Source organism: Orbicella franksi, chromosome 1 (assembly GCF_964199315.1).
Source record: "Orbicella franksi chromosome 1, jaOrbFran1.1, whole genome shotgun sequence".
NCBI lineage: Eukaryota > Metazoa > Cnidaria > Anthozoa > Scleractinia > Merulinidae > Orbicella > Orbicella franksi.
This window is the reverse complement of record NC_138145.1, coordinates 12,135,659-12,157,780: the sequence shown is the minus strand read 5'-3', so window position 1 is coordinate 12,157,780 and position 22,122 is coordinate 12,135,659. Positions and strand designations below refer to the sequence as shown.

General features: G+C 39.8%; 1 protein-coding gene across 1 annotated transcript; it reads left to right on the top strand.

Moving 5' to 3' along the window:
- The first annotated feature begins 1,910 nt into the window (after window positions 1-1,910).
- LOC145490803 (geranylgeranyl transferase type-2 subunit beta-like) lies at window positions 1,911-20,284 on the top strand. Its single transcript, XM_081469903.1, has 10 exons — window positions 1,911-2,705; window positions 3,831-3,938; window positions 5,121-5,318; window positions 5,746-5,851; window positions 6,034-6,086; window positions 6,392-6,502; window positions 6,841-6,952; window positions 8,289-8,377; window positions 8,862-8,936; window positions 9,862-20,284. The coding sequence occupies exons 1-10, from the start codon at window positions 2,703-2,705 to the stop codon at window positions 10,000-10,002; spliced, it is 996 nt and encodes a 331-aa protein (XP_081326029.1). The 5' UTR covers window positions 1,911-2,702; the 3' UTR covers window positions 10,003-20,284.
- The last annotated feature ends 1,838 nt before the right edge of the window (window positions 20,285-22,122 follow it).

Here is a 22,122-nt window from a genome sequence, read left to right as displayed (position 1 = left end):
ACCAAAGAAGGAGTGCTATTTGTGCCGCGTTGATACCTACCGAGTATTTTCAGTCTGTTCCATATCCTAGGCTGTTGAGTGTGCTGTCAGGTACAGATCTTATTTAAATATAACATGTCTGGCCAGGCCGTCTTACATTATAAAGATGTTATGTTGTAAATCTGTGCTCTATCAAGTATTTTTAAAATACCAAGGAATATACGTCCTACTGCTTTTTGTACCTTAAGACTGTTGTATTTTGCCGGCTGTTAATACTATGAAATGTTCATTAAAGGGTAACCCTTTCAAATATCTTTCATAGACGATGGTACCCACACCTACAGTGGGCACTCTGCATCCCTTTGCTTTGAAAGGGCCTTGCAAAAATGTAAAAGGAAGTTTTACCCTTTCTATCAGGCATCCAGCCTGAAAAAGGAGAGAAATGTCATAATGGTAAACAACCTCGTACCCTGGGTCTTCGTTACCCTTGAAGTGCGCGACCTTCCAAAGCTCCGTCTATCGACCTTCCGGTTGAATTGCGCATGCCTTGCTAACAAACGCATGGCTCAGTGGGGTCTTTGGTGTTTAACTTCTGTTCATTTTCATTGGTTTTAAAACAGTCCAAGTCGAACCTAAAGGGAACCCTCCAGAATCGCTTGATTAGTCAAGTCGTTTCAAGCTTGCGAAGAGATTGAATGAAAAATAGTTGTTCGAAAATTCACTGTTACTTTAAAAATAAATCAACTTTGACAGAAAAACAGTTTTAAATCACACCAAGTAAAGCTAGAATCACAGCCAGAGACTCTCTCAAAATGTACCATGAATGAACAAAAATTTTCCTTAAATTCAATCTTTGGGGGGCAAACAGTGAATTGTGGGGAATTGGAAAATTGAGAATTGCAATTGGGTGCTGTTTTACTGCACAGTCTTGCACAAGATCTCATCTTTCTGTATTTCAATGGGTTAAGAACGTGTAAAATCAAATATCATTTGACGTCATGTTAATATAATTCTCTTAACACTCGTTATTTTTCACATCTCGTGCATTGATATGTGGTGACTCTAACTTGTCCGGACCTAGCGTGCTATAAAATCAAATGGAACCACGAGGGAAATCAAAACGTCCATTATATCTTCCTCCTCTGTCGCTTTCTCCATATTTTCAGCGGAAGTCTAAGGCTGGGCGACAGAAACGAAATCAGAAAGGAATAAATTAAATAAGAGTTTCACAGCCCTGATGAAGGAGCCAAATAAACAAAGACGAAACGGTATCTGTGTAATGCTAATGCCTGCCGAGGATTTCGCTGCCCTTCCTCACCTCGAATTGTTACATGTCAGACACGAGTTTGGGCTCTGAAAGATTGGAACTGATTTTGCTGCGTGCAAGGATATAGGAAGGATATAGTACTCGCCAACCGACTAAAACGTTCATCGAATCAAATGGAAATGTTGCGTAACCTTCGAACCTCTGCATATTTTAAATTTTGTAACTTTTTTTTTGTGTGTGTGTCTAGCATTGGTGCAGCGAAGAATGCTTTAGAAAAATGTAGCTAGTATTTCAGTGTAAAAAAATTCACTTTTCTTTAATTAAATATTAAATGTGTATTTGCGAGAGTTTTTTTCTTGTAACGTCACTTGATCGAAATTGTTCAGCGCAATTATTTCATCCAGTTACGCTAATATTGTGCTCGCACAATGTAAATCGACTTTTTCTTGGGAAACGTGAAGAACTAATCAAATGTTGAATAAAAGTTCCATTGATGGAAGTATCGACAGTTATACAATTAGTTTACTTTTATATAAGTACTGGTTATGCCATGCTTTCGAGTAGTACACCATTCAATATCCCACAAGTTGCTCGTATTTTCTCGGTACGCCACACGAGCCTTTGTCTCAAGATCTTCTTGATCAGTTAACAGTGTTATTTTTGTTCAGATCTTCATTTTCTGCTGCGTTTTCGACCTCGAAATTAAAGTCGAGGGAAAAATTCAACGTTGACATGGTTCAACTGGATACTTGAAAGAAATTGGAAATAGCGCCGCGTGTCTTGTCTCGCGTCTTAGTTTTCCAGCCGAAGGAACAAAGAACTCTCTAAATCTTTACCATGAACGAACTACAACTTAATTTTTTTTTTGCCCGCCATGACTGCATGAATGATTTCCAGTCTTACTGACCCATGTTCAAATGCAGCTCACAAAGAGTTTCCCTTTTTCGACTGCTGGTCAGGACAACTTATGATTTCCTTTAATTACCAAGACTGTGCCCTATTTGGTGCCCTCAAATTTAGCCAGCAACATCTTTTTCCTAGTGTCTTGAGTTAACAAGTAGAAAATTTGTTAGGATTCAAGTGGTATGGACATTATTTGATCCCATGGCACTTAAAAGCGCGCAAAGACCTATTGGGTACAGGAGGGACTAACTTTAATTGAACGGGAGATGGGGCGAGGCCAAAAAGGGGAATGAAGTGGAGAGGGAGAGAAGCAAACGTTTTTCTCTCTAGCTTGGCTCTATTGGAAGAAATGTGGAAGAGGTTGAAATCTTTATATAACAGAAGAGTTGGCTTTTTCTGGTCTCAATCGTGACGAGTTGCTCGCGGCTGGACATTGGAAGTAAGTTCATCATCAGGTGACCAGTCAATCAAAGTGACCAGCGGAACTACTTTCCAAGATGGCGGCTTTACACGGTGTTCTTCGGAGAAGGAAATAACATCTACTTTTCTTAAAATGGTAAGAAAAATATGTGTCTCCTTCATTTTGGTATAAAAGTAGTAAATTCTTGAAAGGTATGAAACAGAAAGGATTTCAAACTACCTGTCCTTGTGTAAGAAAATTTCGCTCCTAGATATCCAGTCCAAGTTTATCGTACTTCAGCGTAATTGAGCAAGATTAGTCACAGAAAATGACTAAGGCCGAGGTTCTTTTTACTAAAATTAGATAAGGTTAAAATGTGTGTCTTATTAGTTATAGTGAAGAAAAATTCCAGTGGAAAATCGCTTCCGTTAGTATTGTAAAAATGTGAAATTAAGGGTAACAATGCATCGCCACAAATAAAAGCTTAATTATGCACTTAATGACTGGCCCCAAGGGAAACAGTGAGTTTTGTTTCCCCGAGACCCTCAATGTTGGGGGGCCAGTCATTAAGTCTTTTGTTATACCTCCCGACTCAAAAATAGAAAAAAACTGCGAAAAAATGATTTGCTTGACGCCCACAGTGGGTGTGCCTGCCATATGAGCGGCAGTCAAACTGAGCTGTCCTACAGTCTTTTTTTAACAGTCTTTTTCTTCGCAGTTAACAAAAAATAAAGACAATACTAAAGTTGGTTTGCCTTCTTCTAATGCTCAAGTCAAGAATTCTGGGTTTGATTTGAGGAGGAAAAACATAGTTTGATGTAAATGACACAACTATTTTCCTACCTGACGAGGGTGATTGAAGCAGTTGAAGAGCGATTTGCCGGACGTGGGCGACCCATTTTTGGCGCCAAGTTAAAAGTTTGAAGACGCAAAATGTTCAAAGTTTCACTTTGTTAATCTGATATGTTTTTGCAATTATCCCTTTTCTTGAATAATGAATGCCTTCTCTAGTGAGAAACGTTGCCCGACTTCAGTGGTATTTTCACATCAGGCCAACTGGCACACAAATTTGCCACTGTTTCAAGGTGCACAACCTGATCACGTGCGAGTCGAAAGTTCAAGTTGTTGTTTCCCTAGGGAGTTAGTGAGTTTTGTTCGCCCTAGGGAGTTAGTGAGTTTTGACCCATGACATGTGACACATTCTCCTCCACTCGGAAAACGTATTTGAGTTAGGAGGTATTTGTAGTATTAACAACAACTCTCGGCCAATCTTGGGTTTAGGGATCTCAAGTGAAAGATGTTAAACTTCCAGTCAACTCTCCAACGCAGCTGTTTTTGGACAAACATGCTGATTTCATTGCAGCTTATGGGAAGAAGAAAGATGATTATGTAAGTAGGTTTTATGTGATGGTCTTACATGAATGGAAATTGATGTCTCGAATTTTCTTCTAGTTTTCAATCTTTTACATCAGGCATTCCTTCTCATCTCATCTTTACTGGGTGTGAGAGCTGAGTTTGTTATATTATGTTTTCACTTGTTGACTGATAGACTGATCATGACTGACCAACAGACTTACTGACTGACTGATAGACTGATCATGACTGACCAATCAATCAACTGAGTGCCCTCTTGGTGACTGATAGACTGATCATGGCTGAACGACTGACCAATCAACTGACTACAGTGGAACCCCGATTTAACGAACCTCTATTTAACGAAGTCCTCGATATAACGAACGATATTCTATGTCCCGGCCAAAGTTACAGTAAAATGTATGGAATAGAACCTCGATATAACGAACCTCTATATAACGAATTCTTCGATATAACGAACATAATCCGGAAGCCCAAACGTAAAATCTACCTCGATATAACGAATTACAATGTTTCCTTGTTTACATAGACAATCGTTCTGTATAACCTCTATGTTGCAAAATTTTTAAATCGCTACTCTGAAAGTGTCGTTTTTTTGTAAACAAAAGCTGCGCGTCTGCTCAAAAGTGAAAATAATTGATACTGAAAGCCACCATACTTAATGAATTGCATCTCAAAACGCGGCACTTCTGGGTGAAGAAAATTACATTGAATTATGTGACAGAAGTCACCTGTGTTACAAATCAATCATGAACTATGACCTCGATATAACGAACATTTTGGTCGTTTCCCCTCAAATTCGTTATATCGAGGTTTTCAATATAACGAACCCTCGATTTAACGAACAAATTTGGCCGGTCCCCAGCGACTTCGTTAAATCGAGGTTCCACTGTACCCACTTGGTGACTGATAGTCAATTATGACCAACTGACAGACCTTCTGACTGACTGATGGACTCACTGACTGGCTGTCTGTCTTGATGTCTGTCTGACTGACTGATTGACTGACTGACTGACTGAATGACTGACTGCCTGACCGACTTACTGACTTATCAACTTGCCATCCAACCGACTGACCAACCAAATGACCAAATGACCGTCTGACCAATCATTTGACTGCCTAACTGACTAAAAAGAGCATGATCACAGAAAAATTGTATGTGTATTGATGACTGCTGTTTTGATGGCATTATTTCAGGAGTACTGCATAACAGAATATCTGCGTATGAGTGGAGTTTACTGGGGTCTTACCTCAATGTTTCTAATGAACAAGCAGGACATGATGGAGAAGGATGAAATCACTGAGTTTGTCAAGTCTTGTCAACATGATAATGGTGGTTTTAGTGCTAGTCATAACCATGACCCTCATCTCTTGTACACACTAAGTGCAATTCAGGTACTGTATGTTAATGATTGAAGTGGTTTAGGATGGGGGAGTTTTGCAGGCCCTATTTCTCAAGTGGGGAGATGGAAATGATGATGTTGATTTTCTAGTTCTAGGGAGGTGCAGGTTAGGGCACTGTGGACTCCAAATTGAGTGATCCAGGTTCAAGCCCTGGGTGGGTTCATCTGTGTTCTTGGGCAGGATACTTAACTCTCATGATACACTTCTCCATACTAATGCTAGCTGTACATAGAGAGTATAATGCTATCCACTGGATAACTCACTATCCATTTGATAACTTTTGTCTTATTAGAATTGGTCCAGAGGATAATGATTTATCTGGTGGAGTACATCATTTACCATTTTGTATAACAACTGGCCTCACAGACTGTATCCTAAGAACTTGAATTTAATCTGTGTTTATCATTTCCTGGTTTAGATTCTGTCTCTTTATGGCTGTATTGAGCTGATTGATGTCGACAAGACTGTGGACTATGTATCAAAACTTCAGCAAGCCGATGGATCATTTGTTGGGGACAAGTGGGGTTCGTACTCATGTGCAGATGTGAATATTTATTATTTGATATATGATTGCTACTTGTGGTAAAACTGTCCAACTTCAAGTAGCTGATTGCTGGTTAGAATAAAATAAAATTTATTTAGAAACACAAAAGTGGTACGTGCTATCTCTTATTTATTTGTTTATTCTGTTTGCTTTCATCTTTAGGGGAAGTGGATACAAGGTTTTCATTTTGTGCCTTTGCCAGTTTAAAACTATTGGTAGGTTATACAATTCTTTGTTTACCAGAAGAACCCAGTTTTGAGTCACATGTTTTCTCCACACCTGTAGCAGACTTGTTACTTTGTGGGTGAGTTCCATTCAACAAAAAGCAATTTCACCCATAGCATCGAGTGTTACAGGTTATGGCTTAATGGCAGCCCTGGAACCTTTCATAATAATAGTCATTATATCAAAATTGCTCACTTATGGCTTTAATTGTAGTTTAATAGCTGGGATGAAACCTTCATCTAAAAGTGATAAATTAATCAAATGCAGTGATTACAGGTATCTGTTTTATTCCCAGGGCCGTTTGGATGCTGTAAACCTAGAGAAGGCTGTGGAATATGTGTTGTTGTGTATGAATTTTGATGGCGGCTTTGGATGCAGGCCGGGATCTGAATCACATGCAGGACAGGTCAATAGTTTTGGACTGCTTTCTTTAAATTCATTTTAATTTATAAGCCAAATTGTTAGTTATTATTAGTCAATGCTTTTTTTGGTAGGTTTAGAGAAGAAGCCGGGGTGGGGACCCTTTGCATACAAGGCAAAAACACCACCTCTACCAAAAATACCGTACACCTTCAAACCAGACGATGTTCTTGTTTGCTGTTAGAAGGGGCTCATGGTCAGTTCAAGGATCTGTTGTCCATCTCCTCCTGATCATCTTCAGAGTGTTTTTCAGTGCTTAGCAGAACTATAACAATGCTGTGTGTCATTTGAGATGTTCACTTTTCGTTTTTTTTTTCCTTGCAGATTTATTGCTGTCTTGGTGCATTAGCTATAGCAGATACTCTCCATCATGTGAATGCTGACATGTTAGGTTGGTGGCTCTGTGAGAGACAGCTTCCATCTGGTGGATTAAATGGTGAGTTAGAGAGAGTTAGCAGAAACCCATATTGGCCATTTCATGTCATATTGGCCATTTCTGAGTTGCTTTCTGCCTCTGTGTCAAAACAAGGCTTTGCACAAAATTATACATTTGAAAATGTGTTTCACCAAGACATCCATTTTCATGCAAATCAAAATTATTTTTATATGAAAAGATTTGCATGTGGACTCATTTTGGAACAGAGGCAAAAGGGAGTTAAGAAATGGCCTATTTAAATGGGCTTCTGTGATGAACAAGGCACAAGTCTGATGCAAGTGCTTAGCACATTGCACTTGCAAGATCTTGGGAGGTTGAGAACTGTGAAAGTACTGAGTGTCCTCAAGTTTGGTTTGTTGTTTGCAACCTACAAAAATGCAATCCAGATAGGTGAAAACCTCAAGGTAGAAATACACTGGGAAAGCAGTAAATAGCAAAACAAAGGATGGTTCAGACTGGGGATTACCCCTTACTGATTGGGAAAAACAATAGATCGTTTTCACGTGGCGTCATCACTTTCTAAAATCCAAAACGAAAGAGCCACCAAAGTTTTGTCCTCATCGGGCACAAGAGGCGGTATATTTATATCTGTTTACAATTTTACAGCTTAATAGCGTGCTTCGTTTGGATTCCAGAGTATTTTGAATTTTAAGGGTTATGGAGGTGCGTGACATAAGGCTATGATCGAGTTTGTCGAAAAACATATACTTATCCCATGATTTTGAGCCTTTTTAGAAGTCAAAGCATTAGGAAAAGTGCTTATGTAAATGCTTGTTTGATCAGTACTGATAATCAGTCGCCTAGATAGCCAAAGTAAGTTTCAGATGTTTACACTATTTTCCGGCCGCCATATTGGTGTACCACGGAGGTACACCAACATGGCGTTTTCATACTGGGCTCTTTAAATATCGGCGAAACATTTCGACGAATATCTGAAGTTTGGGGAAACGCATAGGCCTAAAACTTGGAGAAGTGGCTTATTTAGTTATCTTCTATAACATCATAATATCATAGCTTTTTCCACCGGATGGTTTTCGATTTATTTTTTTATTGCGTGACAGTGAAAACGATCTATAGGTCTATTTTAGAGCATATTGCACTACTGTTTTGATCAAGTTTCGAGCCAAACTCTCAAAATCAAAGCGAAGGAACAAGCAAGGATTATGCTTATTTTAGAAGCCTGGAATTTACGGTCAATTGTTCGCAGATTTAGAAGTGATATTATAAGTGATCCCTGCTTCAAAGGTACATTCCCCATTGAAAATTTTAAATCTTTCAAGATCTTTCAAGGGACTCTGGTAGTTAATCATGTCATGTTCTTATGAATCCATTCCAGGCCGACCGGAGAAACTTCCTGATGTTTGCTACTCGTGGTGGGTGTTGGCATCGCTCGAGATTATTGGCAAATTGCACTGGATCGACAAGGTAAAAAACAAACAAACACGGCAACAACCGAAGCTTTTACTCTGATAGTCGAATGCTCGAGATGATTATGAATTTGATTAGAAATTTTGCGCCGAGTGCTGGAGTGGATGAAGTTATGTTTGTTGTCAATACAGTGTTTTTAGCTTTAAATTCGCAGGTAGCTTGTCAGAAAACTTGTCGACGTTGTCACAAAGATGTTCATAGTTCGTCTCAGTCTTTCCCAATCATAACAATCTTCGTTCGTTTATGTTTTATTATGATGTCTTAAATGTTTGCGATTTTAGTATACTTTCAATGTCAGTTTTTCTTTGATTTCAGAGTTAATTTTGTGCAAGTCACGAGTATATAAACGGAAATTGCGATTTCTCAAAGCACTGAAGGCAAAAGGCCATGCTATGGGAACGAGGTTGCTCAAAGTAATCGTTGCCCTTGAAAGTTCGAGAGATCGAAAGTCCACCGTCTATCTTTTCTTTCGTTGTTTCAGGACAAATTACGGGGTTACATTCTTGCCTGCCAAGATGAAGAAACAGGAGGATTTGCTGACAGACCTGGTGATATGGTAAGGCTGCGGAAATAATCTTCAAAATGTACTCAATTTAGAGAGTTTTCAAACAGTTAAATATTTAAAAGGACCAATTATTTAGACGTGGTTTTTGGAGAACGTTAGCGACAAAAAGCTTCACCATCCCGTTAACAAGTGAGAATGGCCAGCAACGATTTCGACATTGGGTAACCTTTGGTATTGCCTTGCTATTCTTTGAAATTTAAAAGGATTCTCTTATCTGTTTTGTTTCAAGTTTGAATTGATCGCAGGTTAGTTCGAATGATTTGTATTTCATCAATTGAAGGGAAATTCGTTGTCTTTATTACACATTCCAGTATGTAGTAATGTCGGTAGTCGCACTGCTTATTTGTCCGTCCAAACTGGTCATCAACTAACGTCCCGTTCACACTACGTCCACGCTAATCCGTCACGAAAACGGGGCCTTTCGAAAACGCCCTTCAAAAAACGCCGGCTTTGTGTTTTAGTGTGGACGGAAACATTTTCGAAAACGGAGCTTTTCGAAAACGATGACGTCATGATAGTCATGTGATTTCCTGACCGAGTTTTCCTCAAACACATTATCCAGTATGACCGGTGACTGTTGAGTTTTCAAATTCTCCGGCGTAGTGTTGTCGGGGTTTAAAATCACGACTAGAAGGTTTGAAAAAAAAAAAATACAAAAATAATAATAATAATGATAATAATAATAATAATGATAATAATGATGATAATGATGATGATGATAATAATAATAATGATGATAATAAAGATATACAAAACACGAAGTTTGTCGTATTACAGCGGTACGATTTTGTCAAATTCAAAATAGTGACGTGCGACGTGTAATGAACTAAATGATAGCCCAAATTTTCGTATTGTTTGAAGTGGTTTTTCCCTTTGACTGTAATGATGTTGTCAATCCGTCTGTTTTCTTTGGCAGGTCGACCCTTTCCATACACTGTTTGGTTTGGCCGGGTTAGCACTACTAGGATCATCCGAGGTTAAACCGGTTAATCCAGTTTACTGCTTACCTGAAGAGACAATCGAAAGTTTAAAAATTCGACCTGAATTGTTGGGTTGAGTACTGTTAAGTTTGCTGGCTGTGCATGGTCACGTACGACAAGAATTAAGAACCAGTGACAGATTCGAGAGAAATTGTTAACTTTACTGCCTGTACATGGTCACCTACGACAGGAATTAAGAACCAGTGAGGGACTCGAGAGAAATTGCGCCAGAAATTTGTCAGTAGAGCAAACAACACAATGAATGAGTGAATTAATAACCTCAATCCACCAGATGGTTACGGACACTCTTATATTAAAACCTAACTTTCAATAAGAACGTCAGGGTTGAGAAAGCCTAGCTACAAATTTAAGAATGTATTACAAGGCAGGAATTTGAGTGAGGGCTATATTGTTATTTTTTACCTTCTCTTAAAAGTCTTGACAAGTGAGATTCAAGCATAAAACAGGCTTTGCCAGTCAAATCTAACCTTGGAACAACATTGTTATCACTTGACAGTGACACCAACGTGTGTAAGTACAATTTGAATGTAGAAGTCGTAGCATGCAAAACAGTTGGCAATTAGTAATTATTCCACGAGCGCGCGTTGGATTTGAGATGGTAATTGCCAACGAGGCGCTAAGCCGAGTTGGCTATGATCATCTCATATCCAACAAGCGCGAGTGGAATTATTGTTTTATTAAAAACGCCCCCCAAAATATAGAAAACTAGTCTGAAATAGAAATAAAAACGCCCCCAAACCACGCGTACGCATGCAGAGCATGGTATAATGCCTCATAACCCATGATGGCTAAGCCACTGAAAACTCTCGATTTGCATTATCATGATCCAATGATCCAGTTTTTAATAATTTAAGTTACTAGTAGTTAGAATTCCCGCAACTTGTTCCAGTTAGTTTCTTTTGGCTGAATATCGAAAGAAAACGTTCAAGTAACGCGAAAATAAGAAAAGTTCACAATCGTAGATGACGTTTTTCAGAACACCAGTGGTGTTAATGTCGGAGTCAACCAGGAACGGAACAGCAAAAATCTCAGCACCAAACGAATCTTTGGAAATGGCCGATTGAAACTTTGAAAGGTCTTGAATATACTCTTGACGTCTTTTATCAATACTCAAAGATTCATTGCCAAGAAAACTTCAATGCAAACAATCAATAAGTGATCAAACGTGGTACTGGCGACCGTTGGGACTTGCTATGGGCGTTGCTGCGTACAAAATTATATCTACCGGTGAAAGCAAAGAGTGAATCAAATCGCTTCAACAATAGCATTCCCAGCATAATAGTTCTTTTATCCAAACCTTCTAGACTTTCCGAGTGGAATGCGGTCTTAAAGGATCAATATTAGAGAGCTTAAGCAATGACGACCGCTACTCCGAGAGCAACGCCTAGAAAAAAATGGATTTATATTTTACCTTTGAATTTCGCAACCGTCTACTAGGTCTGTCCAGTGCGCATATTGGTCTAAGAACTTGCTCAAGCTAGAAAATACGAGAAATTAGCCGCCGTCGTTTGCGTTCTCCAAAATAATGCAAAACGATTTGTAACGAACGCGCACAGTCATTGTTCTTCTCATTAAACCTTTTATTTAGTGGCGTTCTCGTTGCCGTTGCCATCGTGGTTTCCTTAAGCTCTCTAATAACTTCATCTAGCTTTGGTGAAACTCTTCAAGCTGGAATGCTACGAAAAAAGGGTGAAAGAGGCTGAACTTGTAAAAATGGTGTAGGAGAAGGTGCTTATCAGAAGAGGGAAGATGCCAATCTCGTTCATCGATTTTAAGAAAGCTCAGACATATACTTACAACTTTGAAAGCATCCATTACAAATGAATGTTATGCTTATTTGTTTGGCTTTGTTACTTGCAGTCCGCGTCCACACGCAAGGATACCATTCCATTCAGCAATTACAAACATTTGTTCACAAGCGGCGGGCAAAAACATAACTTTCACTCTATTGAACACTTCCAAACGTCTCTCACCCCCACCAACCCCCTCCCTATTTCTGTATGTTTTCTTCTACCATAAATTTTCTTCTCCCTTCTTGTTTAATAGACATATTCTTGCTCCGTTATACAATAGGGCCAGATTAGGAAGAGGACCGAAATGGGATATTGCCCATACGGCCGCGATGTCTTGGGGTCAGCTGCTGCTTTCATGCGATGAGCTTTTGAACAAAAGGTGTTTAGAAACCCTGAACATGTACCTTGCATCACAGGCTTTCTTGAAACTTCTTTCGAGCGTCAAAGAGATTTCTTCGTCGACATGGCGGAAACACTAATTCTCTGAGGCTAAAATTTCCTCATCCTCTTCTCTCTCCTGCAGAGAAGAATATCCTTCTCGCGACGGGCTTCTTCACCTTCTAAACAGTGTAACACTATAAAACCTTGAACTACAAATGGTACTGTGGGACGTGATTAATACAAGCCGTGGGTTATGTAAACACGGACTAAGGTCTTATGTTAGACTCCAAGAAAGCTACAGATTGCTAATACCAGAGACGTGCCTTCAAACACGACAAACACGCGTAAAGAGTGTTTGCTGTTTTCTCTGAGTAAATCGGCTTTCGGGGCGTCTAGGTGGGGAGAAACAGTTTTATTGAATTAGCGTTGTTTTTATTGTGACTGGTTTTCGTGACATCCTCTTAGCTTTCTGTACGAGTTTTGATCGTTCAGCGTCGTGCTGCAAGATTCGTATTTAATAATTACTCAAGATACAGTAGTGTCTGCTCTGCGATAGACAACTTGGGGTGGGACACGCTTGAGCAGCGAGGAACCTTCATCAATTGCAGATGTTCCATAAGATTGAGTACGGCACGGTTGGTATAAAATTTCCACCTGAAGTTCAAACTTTGTCCCGACAGACCAGGCTGTCAAATCCCCATCGTTATCGCCATCTACAGTCTCCACAGTAACTGGTGGTTACAGACGTGCGACCTCCCTCCTACTGAGCGAACTTAAGTGATGTTTGCGTTATGTGAATCCCAAAGAACAGAGAGCCTCTCTCTCTCTCCTTCCCTTCCTCCCTCCTTTCTTTTACGTCATTCTGTTAACCGATTTTTCTCGCTCCAGTTCTCCCATGCATTGAAGCACAAGCATGTGTTGATTTCCCTGCCAAAAATGGCCTGCAGCCGCAAGAAAGTTGTCAAGGTATTATCCAGGCACATGTCCGAGGCCGTTTTATTCAAAGCCCAATTAAGTTAACCCAGGATAAGCCAGAATTTTGATTTGAGTTTTGTAGCTTTTCGGTGGTTTTCTGTTTATATCGTTTATCCTTCAGTTTTGAATTTGAGTAATCTCAAACTGCACAAAACATAAGCAGTGAAAAACATTCTTATGCAATAGAAATTAATGCTTTGGTTAACTTTTAATCCAGTGGGTTAGCGTTAACAGACTTTCGAACTGAACAAACTGGCCCAGAAGGACAGTTCATAAAGAGGTTTTTAGTACATAAATTAATTTTAATTATATTATTATATCATTATACATATGGGTTATTGACCAAGTGTGAGGTCAAAATAGCTGGATATTGGCCAAGTTCTTTTTTTGCTTGTCTATGGACCTCGACTCCGTCTCGGTCCATAGACACGCAAAAAAAGAACGAGACCAATATACAGCCATCTTGGCCGAACAAGCTTGGTCAATAAAGGATTTATTATATGGCTTTCAGGGAAATTTTTCTTGCTGGACACGGCGGGTAGTCCCTAGCGGGCAAGATAGCTCCATTTTGCCCGCTCGGGTAACCAATCACAGCGCAGGATTTGATTCATCTTGCCCGCTCACGGAGCTAGTCATATAATAACGTTACATTATTACATAATTATATTAAATAATTATGTTCTATTAAACAATTAGATTATGAGCTCGAGATTTCTATCGCGTGATAGTTGACGATGGCGCAGCCCGAGTCAACTATCCTGCATAGAAATCGACAGCGAATAATCTAATTGTTTTAGTACAAATCTACTAGTCGTTCAAAACTTTATCTGAATTCTCTTTACGGACACGTCGAAAACGCGAAGAAGCGGCCTCTAGTTTGTGAACAAGTGTACACGGCTACGCTACTCCCTATCTACAGCAGAACAGATAGCGAGTGGCGTAGCCAATCAGAGAGCGCCATTCGTGATAGAACGCCAGTAGATTTATACAAAAATTGTATAGTTACATAAGTGAATGACACTTTCGATTCCAGGGTGTGGTGGGGTTGAAGGTGGCACTGTCCAGAACTTTTTGCTAACCATTTCTGCTTATGGTTGTTTTTCCTTCGGACAGCAGCTCGGATAGGCGTGGGAACATCCTGCTAGTATTACGATGTGGAATATAAAAAAACCTCTTCTTTTCACCGATGTTGTGGAAAACGCAAAACATTTTCCAGGTGTCCACCTAACACCGTGCACTAGATAGTGTTTCAGACTGTCCCGGAATCGAATTAGAATGAAGCTAATACCCTGCCGTTTTATTCGCTCTTTCTGTTCCCTGCTATTTTTTTTGCAGTCAATTCATTAGTGACGACTTTGTTATCGTTGGCACGTGCAGAACACCCGCGATTTTAAGCTCAGTAAAAGTGTGCTGAGTTTGAGTGGATTATAAAACCCGTAGATCCGATTCTGGTTTACCCTGACATGTGATAAAGCGATTAACGCGTTTTAAAGTCACTTAAACGGACGGTTGAAAGGTTCGCAACCGCACGTCGTAACCGCATTTTGTATGCGTCATTGTACCTCCCACATACTGCACGAATTAAAAGCAATCGCTAAAAGAACCATAGTAAGATTTGTGTTGAGTAAATTCCAATTGATTAGAGCAGGAAATGTCAGGCTATTCAGTATTCAACAAGTTAAATCCTAAAATTAACGTTTTTTTATCATAAGACGGTCAGGCGTGCACCGTTTCCATGGATACTGTACCTTTAGCAGTTTAATTCACAGTCATATCTCGGGTTATATTACCACCGTAAATTTGCACCCAGTCTGCATTACCAGCTGTCGGTTTACTTGTCTTAACGTATTCAGGTCCATTTAGGGATTATCCAACCTAAATAAAGGTGTCATTCTTTCGCCATAATACAAAAGGTAAGTCATCCACTTTTAGTACTCCTCGTTAAACGATACAGTTTGTCTGTGAACGCCATGATCTGCCAACCAATATAATCCTGTAGCTATCGCTTACAGAGCACTGCCGGTAAGAATATTTCCATTCCTGTATTACGTATCCGTAGAGTTTGTTACATATGATCAACCAATTCGGTTTAACTGTTTGCATCTTAAAATAATCCAACTGTACTTCCACCCCATTTATAAACGACCTTGGAAGACAGTAAGAACCCATTTGATACTGAATGGCAATGTATTCCAAGTTACTGGTCTCAATTCTGTCAGCTAGTGAGTACTCGCAAGCTGATAAAAAAAAGTTGCTAAACGAGATATGGCTGGGTCACAAGCGACTCGTTTTGTATGCCATGTAATTGTAAAGCAAGGCAAACTTGGAAAATCACAATTGGACGCTTTTAGTCTAACTGACCTGATTTACCCTTTCATTCCCGGTGGAGAATCCACTGAAACCACAGTACTTTAATGCTATCACCGGCATTTGCGAATTGCGTAAAAACAGTTCAAATAGCGGGGGCCAGAATTATACCTCACACCACAACTCGAGCTGTGGCCATTTAGGCGATCCAGTTATGTTCGGTATGTTTTCTTTAGTACTCATCCCATTTGTAGCTCTTCAACAAGGTAAATGATATGTCGAACGATACTCAGGTGATCTTCACTGGTATTCAAGTGGGTCCCATAAATAACCGAAACTTGACTGTCCTAAAAACCGTGACCGGATTTGAAATGCTTTTTGCGTCACAAGTCAGTCTGGCCTCACGGCACTCTTCTCAGAAAGCAATTGTCTAGCAGTGTCACATTATTTTTACTTGCCCAGCAAACAGTTCAACTCGTGCGGTTAAGGACTGATGTCGCGCCTAACAGTGGTAACCTTTCAGTGAGAAAACAAAAATAGTCACAATGCTGACTGCATTTGTTGTTTTAGCCACACGCCAGCGCGTGTTTGTTAATCTTATGAAAATGATGACACACACCCTGGAATCTTGTATTACCAGTTTTCGCAGCTAAAGTCATCAGTCAAAGTTCGACCGGTGGGTGAAACGAGAGAAAAAAAATGAAAATACATATTAGATAAAATGTCATAAAGGCTCCACAGTACTACTCGGCTTCACCAATTCCTCATCTTTGGCGGCATTTGACGCAACAGTTCTTCGTTAGAGAACCGATTGATTTGAGATTTCAGTCTCCTATTTCGGATAAGATGCGTTCTTTAAATCTTTGAAAAGAAGACATATAACTTACGTGTATCACACGGAAGGAGCCGGAGATTACTAGAATCGCATCCTAATTTCCTTGAACCTTCGTTTGCAGTTGTATCGATATAGACAGTTATCGTAGCCTTTCAAAAATCCTTGTGTTCCAAGGGCAGAGCTTCTAGTCGTGATTTAGCCAAAACAGGCTTGTTTTCGGAATGTTTAAACATGGCATAGTTACAGTAGTATTGAGGCAAAACATCACTGGCAAGCCACGCATTACATGCCCTAATAGGACCTACTTTAGTTTATTTTAATTAAAAACATTTTTTGTAAGACTGTTTTCGTTAGCCGGTTCATTTTGTATGGCACATAGGGATTACCTCTTTTTCTTTTAAAAAAAACGGGGTTGAGCTTGTATTTTCAGGAAAAGCAAAACAAGTTCTAAATCAAGTCTCGAAACATACTGTAGGGACAAAGACTTCTAAAAAAAATACCCCTACTGTAAGGGGAGCGTTATAATCGGAAAAAAATTAAATCTAAATATAGGCTCATGGGTTTTATTTCGGAGCTCTTGTCATTAGAAGAATTCCAATTTACATCTAACACTTTCCTTTGGTAGAGGAGGGGGGGGGGGGGCGGGGTTAATTTCTAAAAAGGGAGGAATGAGATTATTATCGAAGCTTTGCGATATTCCGTAATGGTGCTAGTCATTGTAATACCTTTGGACATTTAAGCCTTAAGCCGTTGATCCCACTATATATTTATGAGCTATGCACACTCGGAGTTGCACAGAAGCACGCAAAGTTTACGATCAAGCAACCGTGATCTTGGAATAAAACGGATCACATATCTTTAACAGTGGAAACTGAGTTAGTTGTCGCCTTAATGAACTTACTCTATAACAGTAACTGCGAGCTACTATTACTTTAACAGTATTAAAACAGAGAGACTAAGAGAGGAAAATAAATTTCAAGAAATTTGAGTAGATAAACAAAACTGACGCACTTTGTTCTCCAGGGCACCAGGATTAGATGTATTCTTAGTTTTGTTTCATCTACATGTGACCAAACAAGCTTGCTCAATAAGAATTTATTACTTTTCTGACGTTGGAAGAAGGTTATGTAAAATAGTCGTTGCATGTGAGAGATGTGAGATAAAGCAAGTGAGATATATGGCATACGTACAGTTGAAAAAAACCTCGCCCGTCTTACTAACCAATCAGCAGCAGCAGATTATGTGATGCGGTTCATCTAGACTGCCCACAGAGCAGAAAAGTCAAAGTAAAAAAGGATCCACTTCCTTGTTAAAACGAAACCGCCTTTACGTTTAGCTGTAGACATACAACGTCCAAAGCAACTTCTCGCCTGTGTTTGGGGTAGATTATCACTAGCACACGTCCGGGACCGCGCGTGTAATATTTTCACCGCTGCGCGTGTCATGTTTTTATCGCTGTAGTTCTCAGTACTTCTTTCTCATTCTTGTGAGCGCGCTTCCTTTTACCGCATACAAACACACTCAGTCAAACAGTAGGTTTGCATTCAATACATACATACACAGGTATTTGCAGTTTCGAAACGTTCTTCCCGTTTCGATTTCCGCTCAGCTGTGTAAAAAAAGATCCCACTTCTCTTTTGTTTTCGAGTCAGTAAAGTTAACCTCGACACGTCTGGGTCATCAGTCTTCTTTCTAATCGGAAGTGTCATCTTGAATAGCATATCTTCATCTCACGCGCTAATGACAAGATAATTCTAGTGTCTATTGGCTCGTTAGATTGATCTAGATTCCGACCCGCAGAAACTTCACGATTACTCACCGTGCTGCGTTAGTGTGCACACTCGTCGAGCGGAAGAACGGCGAAATACATGAGGTGAGTTTAAGAAGCATGTGCAAACAAGGCGAAAGAACATAGCGCAATGACGTTGAGCGTCAATGATCGTTCGCTACGACGAAAGTACGTTTCGCTGACAACCGAACTGAGTTATTTGCGTTGCGCTGCGGTTAGGCGAGGGTTACAGGGCATATCATAGTAAATGTAAGATAGGAAGCTGCATTTAAGCCCGGGGCTATAAGGCAAGCTAGACAACACAAAATGCAACGAAATTCATCAGCGAGGAGATTCCAACATGGTGTATGAGCACCTGAGGACCCTAAGCTTATGATTTATAAAATGTCTGTTAGCACAAGCATCTTAGGGAATCAAAAACAACAGAAATGGCCGACTACAGCACGGCTACGCTGAAGGATTGCTGTATTCAAAGAAAGAAGTACATTGCTAGCTTGAGCGGGTCTGAAAGATGAAGATCGCTGAATTAAATTATTTGATGTCCGTATCAACTCGAATTGTGCGGTGCTCTATAAAGTAACTCCCACTCAGCTAAGACTCTGAATAGTCAGTTAAATTGGTAAACAGGAACCGCACTGCAAACTGCGAGGAAGGATAGCCGGCAAATTCCGTGATTGGGCGTTAACTAACCAACGGTGACTTATGACTAAAAAATTCAGATGAAATCTAAGGTTTGTAGTAAGACGTGTTACAGTAGTAACAGCGGAGTTTTTTGCGCATTTGCGTAGAGCGCGTTTAGCCGTATTTCCCCAAATATCAATAGCATTTTAAAAAGCGATGGCGATAATTTATATTTCAAAATAACAGGGGATTACACAATTGCTCTCTGGTAAGCGAAATCTGAAAAATCTAGCGTTCGTGCGGAGACACAGCCAGCAGAGCTCAACGATGCACTTTGACATTCATTTCTGAAAGGAATTTCACAACCGCAACGCTGTTGTTTCTGAAGGCATGATGGAAAGCTTTTCTATCAACAGTTTTGTCTGCTTTGCTTGCTTCAAAAGCTTTGACATGTCCGTTTTTAGCTGCTAACTAAATCGCTGTCTTTTAAGACATTAAAACGTACCGAAAATCGCGGCGGTTATGTACTCAACTTGCAGTTGTGAAAAAAAAAGCTCGGAAAAATTTAAAGCTTGTCTATTGTGCATTATTAAATATCCATATTATGAAAACATGGCTGTCAAGGAAAAAACGCCAGAACAACGTTGGCTACGTACCCTCCATATGCGACAGCTTAAAGCAAATAGCATCAACTGGCGAAAATCTGGATCTGAATTGAAAGACAAGCATTTGTTCATAATCATGGAAATTATTTTTAAAAATAGCTGAAACCATCCCTTGCCTGGTGTAAAATTCCAGCTCTGCCTCAATCTGAAGCTGTGTTGAATTTATCGTACCAAGGTCAGCGTCCTGTTTGATTCCAGAAGCGAGTTGACAGTAACCAGGTCCGGAGTAGATGATAATTTAGATAATATTCAGCTATTTTGATGAAACGTCCGTCGTTGGGTCATGATCAGTGAAAGCCTCGGAGTAAGCTCACGCGACCAGACCGAAAAGTAGTATGGGTACAAGTGGATAGCTGCAGCTGCTTCACCGCGTGCTGAATCCTAATGAGAAAGAAAAGCGACATGGAAAAAGAGTTTTTCCGTGCATTTTCGTTTCCCTCAGACCCAGTGAAAACAGGGCTCCTTTTATAGCCACACTCAATTTTAGTTGAATTCTCCAAACTCAAGGTCATGTAACAGAGAAATCATAGTTTACAGTAAATATCTCTCATCAGAAGGAGAACAAATAATTTACGAGTAATTATACAAACTTGTAGACTTCCTCCCCAACGATATGCGGTTTTGGCGGGGCTGTCTTGTCACTCAAGCTTGACGCCTTCAACTAACAACATTAATTAAAATAGCTGTCGCGCCCTTTTAAGCGACAGGAAGTCCTAAAAGTTGCTAAATTCTGGGTGTGTCTCAATGTTACTTTAACTGAAGGACGTTCGCGCCCATTTTTCTGCGCATCTTTACTGCGCACGTACTTCATGTCCCAACATCACGCCAAGTCATACATCAAGCCCGCTTGCTAAGGAAGAAACAAAAGCAATCACAGGCCTTGGTACCAGTTGCGTTAACTTGGCCGGCAGTTTACTCTCTCTTTAAAATGTTCGCGTCACTCCCTTGTTCCTTTTCATAGATATACTTCCTTTACTGGTTTCTCCACTTCAAAAAAAAAAAAAAACCGGAGAAATTAGAAGTTACAAATATTTCGCCTTTTCCGTTCTCTTGCAACCGATGTTTTCCGCTTCAATTATGGACGGGCAAGACTAACGTGTATTCTTTTTCAATGCCTATTTTGCCTTAAGTAACGACATCAGCTGCAAAAGTTTACTTCGGTTAATAAACTCAGTTGTGTTAGATTGAGTGCGTCTACCTGACTTAATTTTCACTAATGTAGATTCTCTTATCGTCTTAAAATAACGAAAGCTTCTAAAAACGCATGGTCTTCAATGCGCCTTATCTCGAAAACAAACACGGTGACCCTGCATTTTGTTTGCTCTTTTGGCAAAGGTTGATCGTTGCCTTACTGCATGACTGACAAGTTTAAAGGAAGTCCTTTGGCGCAAGGGCACGAAAGGAAACATTATATTCAATTGAAATGAGGTATTTTTATAGGATCACGATGTTCTTCTTTAGTTCGGTATTTTATTGCACGGATTATCAGCAAATTAAGCACTTTTATCTTACTATCGCGTGGCGTTTAGACAAGGCTCGAGATAATGCCGGAATGCCGGGAAAACTTTATATGGACACTTTCACCTCACCGCGGGCTTTTGAACCTCCTGCATTGTGATCTCAAGCGATTTTAACATGTTTATCAGCTTGTAGTTGGTTTCCTTATGTTCTGCCGATTCATAAAAATATAAACCTCAGTGTCCCGGCTTGGCCGAGATAATAGCATTATATAAAATGGGTATTTGGGTAATATAGTGTTTCAGACTGTCCCGGAATCGAATTAGAATGAAGCTAATACCCTGCCGTTTTATTCGCTCTTTCTGTTCCCTGCTATTTTTTTTCCAGTCAATTCATTAGTGACGACTTTGTTATCATTGGCACGTGCAGAACACCCTCGATTTCAAGCTCAGTAAAAGTGTGCTGAGTTTGAGTGGATTATAAAACCCGTAGATCCGATTCTGGTTTACCCTGACATGTGATAAAGCGATTAACGCGTTTTAAAGTCACTTAAACGGACGGTTGAAAGGTTCGCAACCGCACGTCGTAACCGCATTTTGTATGCGTCATTGTACCTCCCACATACTACACGAATTAAAAGCAATCGCTAACAGAACCATAGTAAGATTTGTGTTGAGTAAATTCCAATTGATTAGAGTTGGAAATGTCAGGCTATTCAGTAATACAACAAGTTAAATCCTAATATTAACGTTTTTTATCATAAGACGGTCAGGCGTGCACCGTTTCCATGGATACCGTACCTTTAGCAGTTTAATTCACAGTCATATCTCGGGTTATATTACCACCGTAAATTTGCACCCAGTCTGCATTACCAGCTGTCGGTTTACTTGTCTTAACGTATTCAGGTCCATTTAGGGATTATCCAACCTAAATAAAGGTGTCATTCTTTCGCCATAATACAAAAGGTAAGTCATCCACTTTTAGTACTCCTCGTTAAACGATACAGTTTGTCTGTGAACGCCATGATCTGCCAACCAATATAATCCTGTAGCTATCGCTTACAGAGCACTGTCGGTAAGAATATTTCCATTCCTGTATTACGTATCCGTAGAGTTTGTTACATATGATCAACCAATTCGGTTTAACTGTTTGCATCTTAAAATAATCCAACTGTACTTCCACCCCATTTATAAACGACCTTGGAAGACAGCAAGAACCTATTTGATACTGAATGGCAATGTATTCCAAGTTACTGGTCTCAATTCTGTCAGCTAGTCAATACTCGCAAGCTGATAAAAAAAAGTTGCTAAACGAGATACGGCTGGGTCACAAGCGACTCGTTTTGTATGCCA

Excerpts from the sequence above, each read along its gene's own strand:
- LOC145490803 (XM_081469903.1), top strand. Across the intron at positions 5,852-6,033 it reads ATTTGTTGGGGACAAGTGGG|GGGAAGTGGATACAAGGTTT; the intron begins GTTCGTACTCAT and ends TTTCATCTTTAG. Across the intron at positions 8,937-9,861 it reads CTGACAGACCTGGTGATATG|GTCGACCCTTTCCATACACT; the intron begins GTAAGGCTGCGG and ends TTTCTTTGGCAG.